This window comes from Myodes glareolus, chromosome 3 (genome assembly GCF_982192425.1).
Source record: "Myodes glareolus chromosome 3, mMyoGla1.1, whole genome shotgun sequence".
NCBI classification, from domain to species: Eukaryota; Metazoa; Chordata; class Mammalia; order Rodentia; family Cricetidae; genus Myodes; species Myodes glareolus.
Window position 1 is genome coordinate 74,463,500 of NC_142028.1, and position 18,841 is coordinate 74,482,340.

The 18,841-nt window shown below is 39.7% G+C and overlaps 1 protein-coding gene across 1 annotated transcript; it reads left to right on the forward strand.

Annotated features, from left to right (window-relative positions):
• Positions 1-2,753: 2,753 nt before the first annotated feature.
• LOC125410808 (olfactory receptor 2A12-like) lies at positions 2,754-3,750 on the forward strand. The gene has a single exon (XM_085698113.2). It carries the CDS (start codon positions 2,803-2,805, stop codon positions 3,748-3,750), a length of 948 nt encoding a protein of 315 aa, XP_085554239.2. The 5' UTR covers positions 2,754-2,802.
• Positions 3,751-18,841: the final 15,091 nt, after the last annotated feature.

Here is an 18,841-nt window from a genome sequence, read left to right on the forward strand (position 1 = left end):
AATCACACATACAAGTATACTCCATCAGAGATAATTTTTTTCTTAGTTGTCTGAGGATTCAGTTAACAGCAGAGGAAAAAATGATTTGTCGAAGTTATTTGTTGTCAAAATTGATTATCAGACCCCTCTAGGGATCTTCAGATTATAACAGACCAATGAACAAGGAATTCAGGATGTATCTTACCTAGGTGAGGGGTGGGAGGTGGTGACAACAGAGAAATGCTTTCCTAGCCAAGTTGAGCCCTGCAGTGGCCACAGTGTGGACAAGACAGTGCAGGTCTCTTCACGATGATGATGAGAAACTAGGCAGTTGCCTAATGTATGAGAGAGGCAGAGACATGCAGGATACAGTACAGGGAGACCTTTCATGGAGATGGGTGAATGGAGAGAGAGAGGAGATACAGGAGACAGCTGTGTGCTGAAACTTAGTCTCCACAGATAAACAGCTCAGGAATGACCTGTGACCCACCTCAAACGACAGACACGGGAGCCCATAAAAGGCTTTCAGCAGTCCAGTCAGGAGCAGTGTGGAAACTTTGAAAAACCACTGCATGGAACATGAAGAACATGTTGAGGAAGACAAACACCCAGCACTGAGAAAGGGAAGTGGACACAAAGTTCTTCCCTAAACAAGAACTGATTTGCAACTGATACTTATTAGGAGAGGGAAAATCAGGTTTTTTTTTCAATAGTGTAGCTGTGCATATCAGTTTCTCTTTTCCTGGCCACATGCTCAGGAGTAGTTAGCCAACAGGAGACTGGCTCCATGTTTCAGTTTTGGTTTGGTATTTTTTTGTTGCTTGATTTTTCTTTTTTTAAGTTATTTTTTTTTTGTTTAGTTTGTTTTGTTTTGTCTTGAAAGAGAGTATGGGAGGATAAAGAACATGAACTTGGGTGGAGATCATCCTAGGCAAGTCGGTGGCTAGGAGAGATATGAGAAAAGTATATTTTATGAAAAAATTAAAAATTAAAGTAAAAGGAAAGATTGTATTGAGGAGAAAAGTGTAGAGTCCAAGGGTGCATGGAGATGCTGATGCAGAAACGCCAGGAGGAATGATGGGCTCCTTGTCTGGGTGGAAAGGAAGGACAGCTGTGAGGTTCTGAGCAGTAGACTGGTCAGGAGGGGATGGGGACAGGGAAAGAGAAGACTGAGGGTGTCTAGGAGTCTCTTTCATATTTCTGCTCCCATCAGAGCAATTACTGCTTTAACCATTATGTTGCTGTTTGGCATGAGTTGGTCCCTGGTTCAGACTATTGTGAGCAGTATTTGTAAATTTCCTTAACATGTCTTTCCTTGAGCATGAATTTGTATGTCTCTACTTGTCTACATATTGTTTCAGAAGTATTGTTGATATTGGTATTGTTAAGCAATGCACTAATGTGTTCAACTTTAGGACACAGCCGAGCACACACTAAAGGGATAAATTTAATTTATTCTCCCATTGAATTCAGTTACTGTTGTCAGTACTAGAAATTTGTTGTTATTGTCATGCTGGTAGGGGTGTGGTGATGTGAGACTGAGAAGAGGAGGTGGGCGTTGGTGCTGTGCTGTTCTTTGCAATCTCCAGATGTAATGGTGCTGAGACTCTCAGCCTCCTCAGTGCTCACTGGACAGCTGCCTGTGAAATGCACTTAAAATGTGGTTCACTATTCTATGGGAGCATCTGCTGCTATGTTTGTGCCTCTCTAATTCTCTCTATAAGTATTTTAAGTACTTTTTTTGCTCATTCTAGATTAATGTTAATTTTTCCCTCCAAGGAACACGCTCTTTTAAAGAAATCTGATCTTTGTATTCTCTAATTGATAAAGACATTGATTAGGTCTGATTCTAAAAAATTGATTGCTTTAGATTTACCACTTTACCATATATCACACCTGGAATTGGTTGTGTGCAGAGGGAGACAGGAGTAAGAAAAAAAAATGAAGAGATAACTTTTATCCACACATATCCACATGATCCATCAGCCTTCCCCAGGAAGACAACAGTGTCTCCAGTGTACTGCACACATTACTCATAGGACTTCTGTCATTACTCATAGGACTACACATGTGAGGGCCTGTGTCTGACTGATGTTTGTTCTGCATCTTCATCTAGTTTTTTACTCTCTTTTTTCTGCATGTCTGTGGTGTGTGTGTGTGTGTGTGTGTGTGTGTGTGTGTGTAATCATAGACTGACAGAATTCTTCCTCAATTGCTCTCACCTTATTCATTGAGGCAGGGTCTCTCAATTGAACCCAGTGCCCATCATTTCATCTATTTTAGGGATCCAGTTTCTGCTTTCCCAGAGATAAAATGAGAGTGTGAAACTGCACATGATCTGTTATGTGTTCTGTGCTGTTTTCAGGAGTTCTGTGAGATGCTTCACATAGTCATCATAATCCTGAGACATGAGTATCACCATCCTAATTTCAAAGATGAAGGGACTGAGGCATTGGGAGACTCAGTAACTTGAGAATAATAAACAGAAACTGAACAGTGTGCTCAGAATCCACATCACAGTCTTTCTTTTTCATTAAAGAATACTGTTATTTTATTTTCTATAGATGGGCCTTTGCCTACATGCATGTCTGTGCACCGTGTATGTGTCTTGTTTTTGGAGGAGAGATAAGGGAGTCAGGTCCCCTGGAATTAGAGTCACAGACAACTCTGAACTGTCTGGTTCCCTGGAACAGCAGTCAGTGCTCTTAAACTTTTAGCCTTTTCACAAGCATGAGACTAACATGACATCTCACCTTTCTGCCTCAACAGCTGGTATGTGTCAGGTAACTCACAGATGAATGTGATTCTCTTACAGCCTCCACCATGTGGATGATTCCAGGGCAGAACCAAAGCTGGGTTTCTGAGTTTATCCTGCTTGGCTTCTCTAGTGACCCCACGACCAACAACATCCTCTTTGTTGTGTTCCTTCTGATCTATTTGAGCTCAGTTATGGGCAACGGGCTCATCATCATACTGATCTGCATGGACACACATCTGCACACTCCCATGTACTTCTTCCTCTGTATACTTGCCATGTTGGATATGGGCTATGTCACCACCACCATGCCCCAGATGTTGGTTCATCTTCTTGCTAAGTCTCAGACCATCTCCTTTGTTCGCTGCTGGATACAGATGTATGTGTTTGGTTCCTTGGCTACTACTGAATGCAGCTTATTTGTTGCCATGGCTTATGACAGATATGTGGCCATTTGCTACCCACTGCGTTATACTGTAATACTCAACTGGGGTGTGTGCATATGGTTGGCAGCTGGGTCTTGTGTCTGTGGTTTCCTCTCTGCTTTGTTACATACATTCTTTACCATGAGTCTTCCATATTGTGGGCCCAACAAGGTCAACCATTACTTCTGTGAAGGCCCTGCAGTGCGTAACCTGGCTTGCATGGATACTCATATCATTGAGTTGGTGGATCAGATATTGATTGTTCTTATGGGTCTTGCTCCAATTTCCCTCATTGTGGCCTCCTATGTTCATATTGCCATTGCTATTCTCAAGATTAAGTCCACCCAGGCTCGTTGCAAGGCTTTCTCTACCTGTGCCTCCCACCTGACTGTGGTCTCATTCTTCTATGGTCCAGGCACTTACATCTACATGAGGCCCAACTCCAGCTACTCCCCTGAGCGAGATAAGCAGGTTTCACTCTTTTACAATGCCTTCACAGCCTTGCTTAACCCAATGGTCTACAGTCTGAGGAACAAAGACATCAAGAGAGCATTTCTCAAGGTTATAGGGCATAGTAATGTGGACTGTTGAACTAGGATCTAGGTGAACCTGGAGTGGGTCATTCACTATTTTAAAAATGACTGTCTTTATTGTATGTAACTGACCAGTGCATTTGAACCAACATTGTACTTGGTGATTGGGACAAACCACTGTGAAACCAAGGTGGCTGCCTCTATTGATAAGCTACACTAAGGTACATTTCCAAAGACCTCAGGAATCTTACTGGGTCAAAGACGCAAAGATTCTTCTTTTGCTCATGTTTGTAGGTGCAGGTTGTAAATGCCCTTCTGTCCTCTCACACCCATCCTGAAGAAGGAACTTTACATCCAATATGTCATCCTAGAACAGAAGGGAAGGAATAGTTGACAAACTTACAATTACTCAGCTTCTCAAGAGTGACCTGGTTCTCTTACCACACATGTTTTGGCCAAAGCAATCAGCATAGTGTTGTGGAATATTATTTTAGTTGGGTAAAGATATATTGCCTTTGTTTACACTACAGAATATTTTTTTAACTGTGTAACGGTGTGTTACATTCATTTGTGCTGCATTTGGTTAAGATGTGAGGATGTGTTACACTAGATTGTGCTGCATTTGTTTAATTATATAAAGATGTCTTCCATTTGTTTCACCTTGCCTGCCTAAAGCACTTGATTGGTCTAATAAAAAGCTGAATGGCCAATAGCTAGGTAGGAGGGGGATTAAAAAGCTGGCAGGCAGGAAGAATATGTGGGAGGAGAAACCTAGAAATGAGAGAGATGTGAGAAGAGAATGAGTAGAAAGATGGGAACATGCCCGGGGTCAGAAGCCAGGCATCTGCCAGCCAGTCAGATGGTAGAAGCAGTAAAAGCAAGGTATGCAGAAGGAAAGAAAAGCAAAATTCCCTGAGGAAAAAATTAGATAAAGATAAATAAGTTAAAGTTGAAAGAGCTAGTCTGAAATGAGCCTAAGGCTAGGCTGAGCATTTAAAACTAATAGGAAGTCTCCATGTCATGATTCAGAAGCTGGTTGGTGATTCAAAAGAAAAAGCCCAGTAAATTTGGAGTTTCAATGTGAGGCCTGAATTTCTAATAGGGCCTGAGATAGCTGAAAAAGAGGAAACAAAAGGCCAGATGTTAAGTAGAAACAGCAAACTAAGTAAAAACAGTTGCCTCAGAGGCATTCTATAGCCGGGGTCATTGAATGCAGTTCCAGTCAAACACACCTCCAGTCTGGGCCTGCCCAGCTCTCACAGACCAGAAAGGGGCAGAGCCAACCATCACAGCCCCAGCAGAGGGTCCTGAAGTGGCTTAGCAGTTTTAAGGTTTTGCTTATGGAAATAAAGCAGGTTTAGATGGGAAAAAAGCTTCTAAACATGTTACAGTGTGTTTAAAAATGTGTGTTGATTTAAGAAAGGAAAGAAAAAGATATAGATAGTAATAGAAAAATAGTTTAAAAATAATAAATTTTTAAAAGAAGAGTAAATTAATATTAAAGTAATAAGACACATAAAGATGAAAAATATACAGGGAGTCTGGAACCTCCACTGTGTTGTATTGACTTTGAATGTTTTAAATGTTGAAGGCTGCTGAGAGACATGGGATTGTAAGAGGGACTGCCGAATCAGACTAGCTTAGATACTTTAGCAATGCCATAATGTTAAAATGGAAGTCGAAAAATGCATTGAATTGGGAGAGGGGTTGTGTTTTTGCTTCTAAAGGAAATGAAAGGCTGTGGATTAATAATAGGAATTAATAATAATAATTCCTTCTAGGTTAATAATGGTCAGGTTTGGACAGGAAAACCCCCTTAAAAATCCTGGCTACAGACATAAGGAAATAAACCTAGAGAATCTACAGGACAGGTGACGTACATTTTACCTGTTCAAACATAAAACAAAAATCATCTTTGGCTGGATTGCATACAATGCACAGGCCATACCTGCATTAATGCAGGTGTGTATGTTGACTTTGAAAGCTTGTATGCTTCCAAAGCAAGGGGACCAGACACCAACAAAAATGGGTGAGCCAGCTTCTCAGAGTGCCTCTGTTGCCAGTTTCCACATAGTTCTGCATCCAGAACAGCTTCAAGGCTGCTGGCTGAGATGGACCAGTCTCATAGACTAGTCTAGTCAGGACTGCCGATAAGCCTTGTGTTTTCCCATTGCACAGAGACTGGACAACAATTTTTATAGCTAATTTTCCCAGGACTTGACCATTAATACCAATTTTCTTAGGTTCCCTAAGGATACCATTGTCCACAGACAACAGAAAGCAGTTCTGAGAAGACAATACCCACACACCTAAGAGGTGGGATGGGTGGCTTTGATTATTTGGTGAATTGGAGATGTTTATCATCATTTAGAGGGGTATATAAGAATATAGGATAAAAAGACAATGATTAACCAAAAATATCTTACATTGGTATGGATTTGGGTATATTGACACAAATTTAAAGTTATTTTTGTTATGCTGTATAAATGCTTCTACTCTTGTTTGTGGTATTGTACCTATGCAGCCCACTGAAAAATGTAGTGTATATCAAAGAAATGCAGCTTAGTGTTTAGCCATCTATAATAATCAAACTTGTAGATATGTTAGGTATGTTTTCATTATCATACAGTGATATATTTTAGATAGATAGATGATCTTCAGACACTTCAACAACCCAGAGAATATGGCATTTAAAATGCTTTGCTAATATAGGGCTTTTCATGAAAGTGAGACATATCTGCTCCTGGCAGCAACAATTTACTTCAGAAAAGATGATGGGCATTGAAGAAATTCCATATGGTGTTTGCTTTCTTTGTGGCAAAGTTAGTCACTGGACATAGAAATTGCTCTTGCCTTCACTGCTGACAGTATGCTGTACAAACTGTAAAAGGAAGGCGTTAAGAAAAAGGACTATCAAGCTTTATTAAAACAAGGGACCGACAATCCTTCAAAATTGTTGCTTTATAGAAAAGTCTGGAAGAGACTCTACCACACATGTAGGAAAATGACTTCTGAACTTTTGCGAAGACTAATTGGGGCAGTCCTTCAAAATTCTTGTTTCATAGAAGAGACTAACAGATGTTTTAAACCTGAAGACTGAATATGGATGTCTCAATGTTGCAGAAGAATGTTGAGTGACTATCCAGGCAGCCAAATATTGATGTCACTTTTGAAGTGCTTTGCACTGCACTTCCTGTTTACTCAGGTATCATTCTGGGGTCTTTGGTGGAGTTGAAGATTAGGTAGATAGAGTCATAGATGTCCTTAGCTATGATAGAAGTCAAATTAGGTGCAAACTGTTGGACTCATCAAAATAGATGATGATTTATTCAAAAAAATAAATTCAAAATAGAATTAATAATGGAGTATTTTCTCTGAATTTGCCAAATCCAAAAGGATTGGACACTGTAAATATAATTCTTACTTGATAACTGTTCATAATTTATATAGTCTTAATATGTTAGAATCAAAACCTTTCTTTTTAAATAGACGAAAAGGGAAAATATTATAAAATATTATTTTAACAGAGTACAGATGTGTTATATTTGTTTACACTGTAGAATATTGTTTTAACTGTGTAAAGGTGTGTTACATTTGTGTATGCTGCATTTGTTAAATGATATAAGAATGTGTTTGTCCTGCATTTGTTTAGTTGTGTAAAGATGTGCTGCATTTGTTTTACCTTTCCTGCCTAAGGCACCTGATTGGTCTAATAAAAAGTTGAATGACCAATAGCAAGGGAGAACAGGGATAGGCAAGGTTGGTAGGAGCTGGTTGCTGGCCCAAAAGAAAATCCTGGTAAAGTATGGTCCAACCTGAAAACAGGAGGTGGGAAGTTTTTTGTCTAGATAGAAGTAATACAAGTTCTATGACCATGGGTCTGATATGTTGGTTCTACTTAGAAGACAAAAAGTGATGTGAATTTTGTAACCCGGTGTAGTTCCTAGAAAACAATAGCATAACTATAAACCACCACAAGATGTGCTAACTGTGGATAACATGATAGTAAAGATAGCAGAAGGCTGAGGCACTATATTCTGAGTAGCACAGTGTGTGTTGTCAGGACAAAAGTAAGCTGATGGATTGTGGAACAGATCCAATACAGCTCAGAGAACTAACTTCACACATAAATTCATTATGGTCTATGAGGAAACATGATTATCTCTCTGTCAAACAAGGCAATGCTGGAAGTGAAGGAATCTGGTGTCCCATTAGAACTTCCCAACTTCTGCTCCAATTTTCAGGCAGCAACCAAGGACATATTCTACCATTGACTGTTGACTGCTGGTTCCCTTGGATGAATGGTGGGTATGGATTGCTTCTCATTTTCAGAGTAGCTTTTAACTGATAAATCAGCAAATTCCTCTCTGATCCCGTGCCTGAACTGTTCTTTCCTAAGGAGGCCTCATGATTGTGGTCTTATTCAGTGTCACATATTTTTTTTATTTTTCTTTTTTTTGTCATTTTCTTTTTTTAAAAAAAAATTTATTGCTTTATAAATAATACCATTCAAATTTTCCACTTCCTCCCCTCCTCCCATTTCCTTCCCACTCCCCAACTCACCCTCCACCCTCCCTTCCAGTCCTAAGAGAGGGCAGGGTACCTTGCCCTGTGGAAAGTCCAAGGCCCTCCCCACTTCATCCAGGCTTAGGAAGGTATGCATCCAAAAAGACTAGGATCCCAAAAAACCCAGTACATGCAGTAGAGACAAATCCTAGTGCCATTATCATTGGCTTCTCAGTCAGCCCCCATTGTCAGCCACATTCATAGAGTCCAGTTTGATCACATGATTGTTCAGTCCCAGTCCAGCTGGATTTGATGAGCTCCCATTAAATCAGGCACACTCAGTGGGTGGACCAACCCATCGCAGTCTTGACTTCCTTGCTCATATTCTCCCTCCTTTTGCTCTTCAACTGGACCTTGGGAGCTCAGTCCAGTGTCCCGAAGTGGGTCTCTGTCTCTATCTCCATCCATCGCCGAACAAAGGTTTTGTGGTGATCACATATTTTTAAGTAATATTTATGCTTCATTTGTAGTTAAGACTCATTACAATTGTTTACTCATGTATTTATTTTTAAAGAATCCTCACATATTGTGGGTTAGCCTGGAACTTTCCATATTCCTGAAGGCAACTTTGAAGTTATGATCTTCCCGCCTCCTTCTCTCCAGTGCTGGGATTGTAAAATGGGCTCCTATGTCTAGAGAACTTTTTTGCTTCTTTGATGATGCCCTTTGTATTTTAAAAGCTTTAACTTAGGTAAAATATAATTAATGAACTTTTTTAAAATAAAGATTCACCCTGGGTATCCCTGGCTGTTCGGGAACTTACTATATAGTCCAGCTGGCTTCAAACTGACAGAGATCCTCCAGCCTCTGTCCTAGGAGTGCTGGGATTAGAGGAATACTCCACACACCTGGCCAGCACTCTTATCTCTTGACATTTTGCAAAGGATCTAAGAAATTGTTTCTTGATTCAATGTCATGAAAATTTACTCTGGTGTTCTTTCTTTAAAGTTTCTTTTAGACTTTGATCCATTCTGAATTAATTTTGTATATAAATATGTGACAAAGGCCCAATTACATTCTTTTTTTATGTAAATATCCAAGTGTCGCCTCCATATTTTTTGGAAAATATTTTCCTTTCCCCCACTGAACATTCTTTATTTACCTAGCTAAAATTGTCAGATAATACAATTTAGTGGTTGAATCTGGACTGACAATCCTAGTCTATTAAATTCCATGGCAATCTTGGGACAGTGCCATCCTTTTTTGTTTGCTCTGGCTTTGTGAATGGTTTCAAAAGTGGAAAACCTACCTCACACTGCACCTCCAATGATAAACTTCCTCTAACGTGGCCACATCTCCCAAGCCTTCTAATTCTTCCAAAGAATTCAACCCTCTGTTGACTAAGCATCCAAATATATATGGAGCCATTCTTATTCAAACCACCGTAGGCCTCTTCTGAGTATCTTGTACTTTCCATTGAACTTTATAATCCATTTGGCAACTACAAAAGAGTGATTGCTAGGATAGAGTTGAGGCACATCGAGTATGTCTGTGTATCTGACATATTAGTGACATAGTCTTTTGTTACATGAAACACAGCTTTCAAATGACCACATGAACTAAATCCCCACATATTACAGATCTTTTTTATTTGAATACATATATGGAATATATGTGTAGAAGGAAGGAGCGGGCTGCGTTCCCGCATGGATCCAGGCTAGCTCACCCCTGAAATAATTACATGGAAACTGTATTCATTTAAACACTGCCTGGCCCATTAGCTCTAGCCTCTTACCGGCTAATTCTCACATCTTGATTAACCCATTTCTATTAATGTGTGTAGCACCACGAGGTGGTGGCTTACTGGGAAGATTCTAACCCATGTCCATCTTGGGCAGGAGAAGCATGGCATCTGCCTGCCTCTGCTTTCTTTCTCCCACAATTCTGTTCTGTCTTCCCCACCTACCTATGTTCTGACCTATCAGGCCAAACAGTTTTCTTTATTAATTAATCAATGAAAGCGAGAGATAGATAGAAGACCCTCCTACATCATATATGTTTTGATGGATAACATGCTTTTGTTTTATCATCCTTTTTCTGATGGCTCCCGTAATTATAAGAAAACCTGTATAGTAGGTTGAAAAGCGGGCATCATCTAATATCAATGTACACCCACATATATATCTAGTAGTCCATGAAGGGACAAGTAGTTCCATGAGCAAGTGGCCCAAATGATCTACTTCTGCTATATTCCTTTGGCCTGAGCCTTTGGTCTCCCAGGGCAGTTCCCCATGGTGAATTGTGGAGGAGGAGCAAACTTATTCTAGTCATTCATGGTATTAAATGATATGTCTTTCCCAGGGAAAAATGTCCATCAGATTACTGTGCCTTTTCATGGATAGTCCTGAAGACAGCGATCAGAGGAAACCATTTCAGGGAACAAAACACAGTGTAGGACATTTGCTTGTTCCTTTAGCTTGGAAGGAGAAATGGCTTTCAGGAAAGAGTCTATATTGGAGTCTATGTTGATGAGTGCTTTATGGTCCATGGGTTGGCTACATGATCATGAACATCCATGGAATATAATAGGTAAATTGGAGAGAATGAATGTGAAGAGATCTGTGAGTAGTCATTGTAGAAATGGAAAAGAATGTTAAGATGTTTCTGTCTCATATAGATTCTCATCAAAGGTGTCCTCAAGAGGAAAGGGTATAAAGGATTAAGTGGATGGGATGGCATTCTCTGCAGACACCTGTGTGCCCCTTTCCTTGGCCATCCGCTCAGTGCTTGTCATGGTCATCATCACTTCCACTCTAGACATAAAGCCAAAAAACATTTAAAGTACTCATTTAATCAAATGAGACAATTCTCACATGGTCCATTAATGAGGCATTGTCAGCTGGAGTCAATTAAGAAGTTTCTGGTTGTGAGAGCTGTCAATCTGCTGTCTTCTCTTCTTGAAGCTCACCCTCATCTCCTTAGGCCTGTGGGTTCTTCTGGTGCAGAATGAAACCTCTAGAGTTTGACTTTTCCTTCATGCTGACCTCTGGGATGGTCTCATGACCATTATGGCAGTGGCCCAGCTCTGAGCAGCAGGAAAATTTTTGGTTAGAGCAGAGGTACAGCCATTAGCTTGAACTCACAAAAGTAAGCATGAGATAGAGATGACAGATTCAGCCTCATCCAAGAGACCCTGGAGTTGGTTCTACCTTTCACTAGATGGGTGACTGTTGTCAAATTGCTTACGTCTTTTTGGTTACTGTTCAGTATCTGTGCAATGGACATTTAGGACCATTCTAGGGAACCTGTTTGTGCTGTAGGCATTTACAACACCAGGGTGTACTGTCCTTTGGGGTCAACAATGAGGCTCTGTTATGTCTGCTTACCACTTTTTGAGACCTCAGTCAGAAAGGTGTAAGATCTACCCCTGACATTTATTTTATTTTATTTTTCCTCTGGTCTGTCTTTTCTTTTGCTGGATCCTAACTATAAGACTTTGAACTTTTCACCTTATCCAAGGTCTGTCCCCATCATGTGACTGCTTTTCTGTCTTGTTGGTGAAATTTGTGCCTAATTCAAGTGGTGTGTGTGTGTGTGTGTGTGTGTGTGTGTGTGTGTGACTCCCTTTTGAGACCCTCCCTATGAATCTAAAATAAAATCCCCATGACACATGGCAGAGCCAGGGTGGCTGTGTCATTCTACATGTGACACTCAATGGGTTCTGTCTACTTTCTCTGAGCCTGTTTCCTTAACTATCTGGGTGGAAAAGAATCTCAGCCTGGAATAGACAGTCTCTCCAGAGATAATGAGGATCAACAACAGAAGTGAGAGTAATTGGAGTCAGAGATATTGGACAATGTTTGACAACAGCAATGTAGGGGACAGGACTGAGGTCTATATGCTTCTGATTAGTGCTAGTTGCCAATTATTAAGGGGCAAATGCACCCATGATGGCCAATGTCATGGTTGCAACACATGCCACTGAATGGCTGTTGAGATTACATGTCATTATACAGTGTTTCAACCAGCAAATACATCACACTAAACAACTGCTAGGGCACAGAGCACAGGAAAATGGAATCGCTCATCAGGATGTGTAGAATTCAGAGCTTATGTTGCCTTTACTTTTTTAAAATTGATTTTTATTGAGCTCTACATTTTTCTCTGCTCCCCTCCCTGACCTTTACTTTTTTAAATCTATGATTCAAACTTTAGCCTCGAGCATTGTATTTACTCAGGTGCTATACAGCTGACCCACATTCCTACGAACTCTGTCCTTGTTTCCAATACAATTATTTAATTGTCATTTTATAATTAACTTTTAACATTGGCTGTGTTTAAGGAGCAGATCGCAGGAATTCTAACCCCTTATCAATCATCACTCTCAGCAGGAAGACTTTATCATCAAGTCTTCTCCTTCTGAATCCTTAGGAAGCCAAGACACAGACAGAAGGCAAGGATGGATATTCTCAGTCATGGAACACTGGTCAGGACTTGTGACAGTGTGCTAACATTATCACATTTATTTTCTAGTCATCCTAGAAGGGAAGAGATTACTACTAGATTCTATAGAAGAGGCAACCGAGGCAGAATAATATCAAGTTCAAGAGAAAATGCTCCAGAACTTGATATATTTGGATCCAAATTTTTATTTGCACCCAAGAGACGTGAGTCCCTCAAATAGTCCTCATACACTGATATGGGTTGTCACTACTGGCTTCTGTGTTGCCATGTGATGGTTGACTGTATTTTTTGTTTATGTGTATCATAATTTTGCATATATATACGTGTGTGTGTGTGTGTGTGTGTGTGTGTGTGTATAGACATGTATGCCTGTTTCTAGGGAGGTGTGAAGAGGACACCAGATCCTCTAGAAGTGGAGATGTAGAAGTCGTGAGCTGTCTTGTATGTACTGGTAACAAACTCGTTGTTCTACTCTTTTTCTCATAAGCATCCTCCATCTCCCATCATTATCATCTATTCATTAGCACCAGAACTTCTGGGTAACTTGCTCAGGGATCACACAGTAGAGAGGGGAAGACTATGATTGCCCCAAGGTACTTGAGTCATTTTTTTTTTCCCTTCAAGATTCTCCAGTTTTTCAAATATGTTTTACATCCAGGGTGTTAATTTTTGCCTAAATAACAAACTCCCCAATTAGACAAATAGAAGTTTTTGGATTTTGACTGGAAGTATACCAAAGTTACCATTCACTTTTTCATCATTATCTTGTTTATGACATGCCCCATCATTTGTAGAGGTCTTCAATAATTTATCCAAAGTTTTTTATCTTCATGTCTTTTACTGGATTTATTTCTATATATTTAATTAATTTATTTCATTTGTTATTGCTCTGTGTGTGTGTGTGTGTGTGTGTGTGTGTGTGAGAGAGAGAGAGAGAGAGAGAGAGAGAGAGAGAGAGAGAGACGCGGGGGGAGTAGGTGATGCTGTGCAAGTGAGGAGGTCAGAGGACAACTTCTGTGGAGATAGATTTCCCTTTCCTCATTTATGTAAGTTCTGGAGATTGAATTCAGAGGTTGGGATTATATGGTAAATGCCTTTGTCTGCTGGGTTATCACACCAGTCCATTTTTATTATTTTCTTTTATTTTTAAAAATTTAATGTTGAATTCTTTTTACTTATAGACACTTACTTATTAATTTCAATTTTTCTTGGTATTCATTTTTCCACCTATACCAACACAGAATCTACAGATGATGGATTTCTAACATTTAACATTTTATTTCTTTCTAGTGGTATATTTCACTGAGTAAGAACTCTTGTGGAAGGTAAATTTATGTTTCATGATTCATTTCAATATTTGCTATTTTCTTTTTTGATGTGACAAAATTGTAATCACATCAAGAAAGCATCAGCTGACCTGTAAACAGAGATACAGATGCTCATGAGCTGCCTTGTAGGTGCTGAGAATTGAACCCAGGTCTTCTGGAAGAGCAGCCAGAGCTCTTAACCACTCAACAATCTCTCTAGTACTGAGTTCAACTAGTATTGTATTTTCTAATTATCCAACATGCTTATATGTATGATTGTGTATAGTTTTTGTAATCATCTTGTCATTTTCTGATATCAAATTTGTTTTATCACATGGAATGAATTGTTTTCAATACTTTTCCTATTATTTGGAAAATGTGCTATAATGAACAGTTTTGTTTTTTTAAGCATTGGAAGAATTTACTAAACTATCAACGAGTTTTCTTTTTATGAAAATTTAAACTTATAGTTTTATTTTAAATACAGAATTGGGCTCTTCTGCCTTCTCTTCCTCTTGTGTCAGTTTTGGTAATTTGTGTTTTGTGAGGACACTTTTTACTTTTATTTACACTGCCCAGCTTGCCAGCATTGCCAGCATTGCCAGCATTAAGATTTTAAAAAAAAACAACTTTATTTTTATTTTATGTGTGTTGGTGTTTTTCCTGTATGTATGCCTGTGTGGAAGTGCGGGATACCCTGGAACCAGAGTGACAGACCTTTGTGAGCCACCTTGTGGGTGCTGAGTATTGAACCTCAGTCCTCAGGAAGAACAGTCAGTGCTTTTAACTGCTGAGTCATCTCTCCAGCCCCACCAAAAGCTTTTTGTAGCATTTATTTCTTCTTTTAAATGACTGCAAGGTCTGTGATATTGTTCCATTTTTCATTCTTGATGTTGGCAAGTTTAATTTACTTTTTTCTTTGGTCTTTGTTGACTATTTCAAAAACACTGAAATATTTTACATCATGAAAAACTACGTATAATTTTGAATTACAGGTAATAAAAGAGAAAATGAAATGATATCTCTATATAAAATATATGATTTTACAACACATGAACATGGGTATAAAAAAGACACGGGACACATGCAAAGGCTAGAAGTAACAAAAGAAGCTAGCCAGCTGTAATAGTGTGTGTTTGTGATACCAAACTTTGGAGCCTGAGGTCGGAGTATATTGAAATTGAAGTCAGTCTGGGATACATAGTCAGACTCTTATCTCAAAAATACAAACAAAAACTTAAGATACACAAGACCTGTGAATACAAATTTGAATTCTACAGGAATCATTAGTCTGAGACTAAATTTCCATTTAACTACGTTAAGAAACCACATTCCACATTTCTTAAAAAAAACATTGCAGCAAAATACCTCATTAACTGCTCTTACCTCAAGGAGAGAAAACTTAATTATAGTAGTTTTCAAGAATGTGGAACCAAAGAACTCCTACAGCTGATAAACACCGTTAGTAATGTGGCAGGATACAAGATCAACTCCAGAAAATCAGTTGCCCTTCTATACACAAAGGATAAAGAAGTGGAGAGGGAAATCAGAAAAGCATCACTTTTCACGATAGACACAAACAGTATAAAATATCTTGGGGTAACTCTAACCAAGGAAGTGAAAGACCTATTTGACAAGAACTGTAGGTCATTGAAGAAAGAAATTGAGGAGGATACCAGAAAATTGAAGGATCTCCCTTACTCTTAGATTGGGAGGATCAACATAGTAAAAATGGCAATTCTACCAAAAGCAATCTATAGATTCAATGCAATCCTCATCAAAATCCCATCAAAATTCTTCACAGACCTTGAGAGAACAATAATCAAGTTTATATGGAAAAACAAAAAACCCAGGATAGCCAAAACAATCTTACACAGTAAAGGAACTTCTGGAGGCATTACCTTCCCTGACTTCAAACTCTATTATAGAACTACAGTATTGAAAACAGCTTGGTATTGGCATAAGAACAGAGAAGTTGACCTATGGAATCGAACAAAAGACCCAAACATTAACCCACAAACCTATGAACACCTGATTTTCGACAAGGGAGCTAAAAGCATATAATGGAAGAAGGAAAGCATCTTTAACAAATGGTGCTGGCATAACTGGATGTCAACTTGTAGAAGAATGAAAGTAGATCCATATCTATCACCATGCACAAAACTCAAGTCCAAATGGATTAAAGACCTCAATATTAATCTGACCACATTGAACCTGATAGAAGAGAAAGTGAGAAGTAGTCTACAAGACATGGGCACAGGAGATCACTTCCTTGGTAGAACCCCAGTAGCACAGACAATAAGAGAATCAATGAATAAATGGGACCTCCTGAAACTGAGAAGCTTCTTTAAAGCAAAGGACACTGTCAATAAGACAAAAAGGCTACCTTCTGACTGGGAGAAGATCTTCACCAACCCCTCATCAGAAAAAGGTCTGATCTCCAAAATATACAAAGAACTCAAGAAACTAGACACTAAAATTCTAATAACCCAATTAAAAAAATGGGGTACTGAACTGAACAGAGAATTCTCAACAGAAGAACTTCGAATGGCCAAAAGACACGTAAGGTCATGCTCAACATCCTTAGCGATCAGGGAAATGCAAATCAAAACAACTTTGAGATACCATCTTACACCTGTCAGACTGGCTAAAATCAAAAACACCAATGATAACCTATGCTGGAGGGGATGTGGAGTAAGGGGAACACTCATCCATTGTTGGTGGGATTGCAAACTTGTGCAGCCACGTTGGAAATCAGTGTGGCAGTTTCTCAGGAAACTGGGAGACAACCTCCCTCAGGACCCAGCAATTCCACTCTTGGGAATATACCCAAGAGATGCCCAATCATACTACAAAAGCATTTGTTCAACTATGTTCATAGTATCACTATTTGTAATAACCAGAATCTGGAAACAACCTAGGTTCCCTTCAATAGAAGAATGGATAAAGAAGGTGTGGAACATATACACTTTAGAGTTTTACTCAGTGGTAAAAAATAATGACATCTTGAATTTTACATGCAAATGGATGGAAATAGAAAACACTTTACAGAGTGAGGTAACCCAGACCCAAAAAGAGGAATATGGTATGTACTCACTCATAAGTTGATTCTAGCCATAATTAAAGGTCTTTGAGCCTATAATTCCTGATCCTAGAGAAGCTAAATAAGAAGGTGAACCTGTAGAAAATCACATAGTTGTCCTCCTGGATATTAGAAGTAGACAAGAATGCCAGGCAAACTTGGGTGCACGGGGCGGTGGGGTGAGGGTGGATGTAAGGGGAGATGGGTAAAGAGAAGGGAGATGGGAGGATTCAGGAAAACTTGGGGGAATGGGATGGGTGGGATGGAGGATGGATGGATATGGGATCAGGGAAGTAAATATCTCAACTAAGGGGGCCATTTTAGGGTTTGCAAGAGACTTCATTCTAGAGGGGTTCCCAGGTCCAAGGAGAGGTCCCCAGATTGTTCCTTGGGAAGCAGAGGAGAGGGTGCCTGAACTGCCCTTGTCCCATAGCCATACTGATGAATATCTTGCATACCACCACAGAACCTTCATCTGGCGATGGATAGAGATAGAGACAGACACCCACATTGGAGCACTGGACTTAGCTCCCTAGATTCAAATGAGAAGCAAAAGGAGGGAGAATATGAGAAAGGAAGTCAGGATCATGAGGGGTGTGTTCACCCACTGAGACAGTGAAACTGATCTAATGGGAGCTCATCAAGGCCAGCTGGACTGGGAGTGATAGAGCATGTGATCAAAATGGACACTCTGAACGTGACTGGCAATGAAGACTGACTGAGATGCCAAGGATAATGGCACTGGGTTTTTATTCTACTGCATGGACTGACTTTGTGGGAGCCTGGTTTGTTTGGGTGCTCACTTTTGTAGGCCTGTATGGAGTGGGGAGGACCTTGGACTTCCCAAGGGGCAGGGAACCCTACTTCTCTTAAGACTAGAGAGGGAAGGGGAGGTAGAGACAGGGAGGGAAAAAGGGGTGTGGGGAAGAGGTGGAAATTTTTAATAAATAAATTAATGAATTAATTAATAAAAAAGAATGTGGAACCAAGTCCGAGACCCTGACACACAGAGTTTGTAGTGAGGTGGTAAAATAAATGCACGCCTTGATAATGATGGTAGCATAGAGATGCCCATTTTTTTATTCTCTTTGTGAGCATCCATTTGTCTCACGACCATGTTTGAGAACGCCATGTTTTCTTCACTGAATGATCTGTATGTCCCTGACTAAAATGGGTTGACTTGTATCTGAGCTGTCAGTTCTAGTCTACTATCTTCCATGTTAGTCTTTATAACAATATCATAACTTCCTGGTTTTTGTAGCTCTGTGGTAGGTTTGAACTTGGCAGGCAGAAGTCCTCCCACTTTGTTTTTATTTTTCAAGAATGTTTGGCCTCTTCTGAGTCCCTTGCACTTTCCATTGAACTTTAAGATCCACTTGGCAACCTCAGTAAAGAGGGAACTAGGACTACGATAGAGGCACATCAAATTAGTTTAGGATATGTTGGCATCCTAATAAACAGAAGTCTTCTGATACAGGAAATGTAAGCCTCCAAACTACTATGTAGCCTCAATGGCCACAGTGACCTAGGTGTTATCTGATGTACTGGGTCACAGAGTGCACGCATAGCAGACATGCACCATCAAATATGAGTGTGCACCCAAATATATCTCTAGCAACCCATAAAAGAACAAGAAGATTAAAAGAGGAAATGACCCAAATAGTCTACTCCGTACACATTCCTTCCACAACCTGAGTCTGTGGTCCCCATGGACAGTTTCCTATTCTGTGTGGATGAAGAGGAGCAAACCCATGATGTTTACATATAGCTTTGAGTGGCATGCCTGATCC

Bases quoted from the DNA above. Each gene is read 5' to 3' on its own strand.
- LOC125410808 (XM_085698113.2), top strand. From the start codon at position 2,803: ATGTGGATGATTCCAGGGCAGAACCAAAGCTGGGTTTCTGAGTTTATC.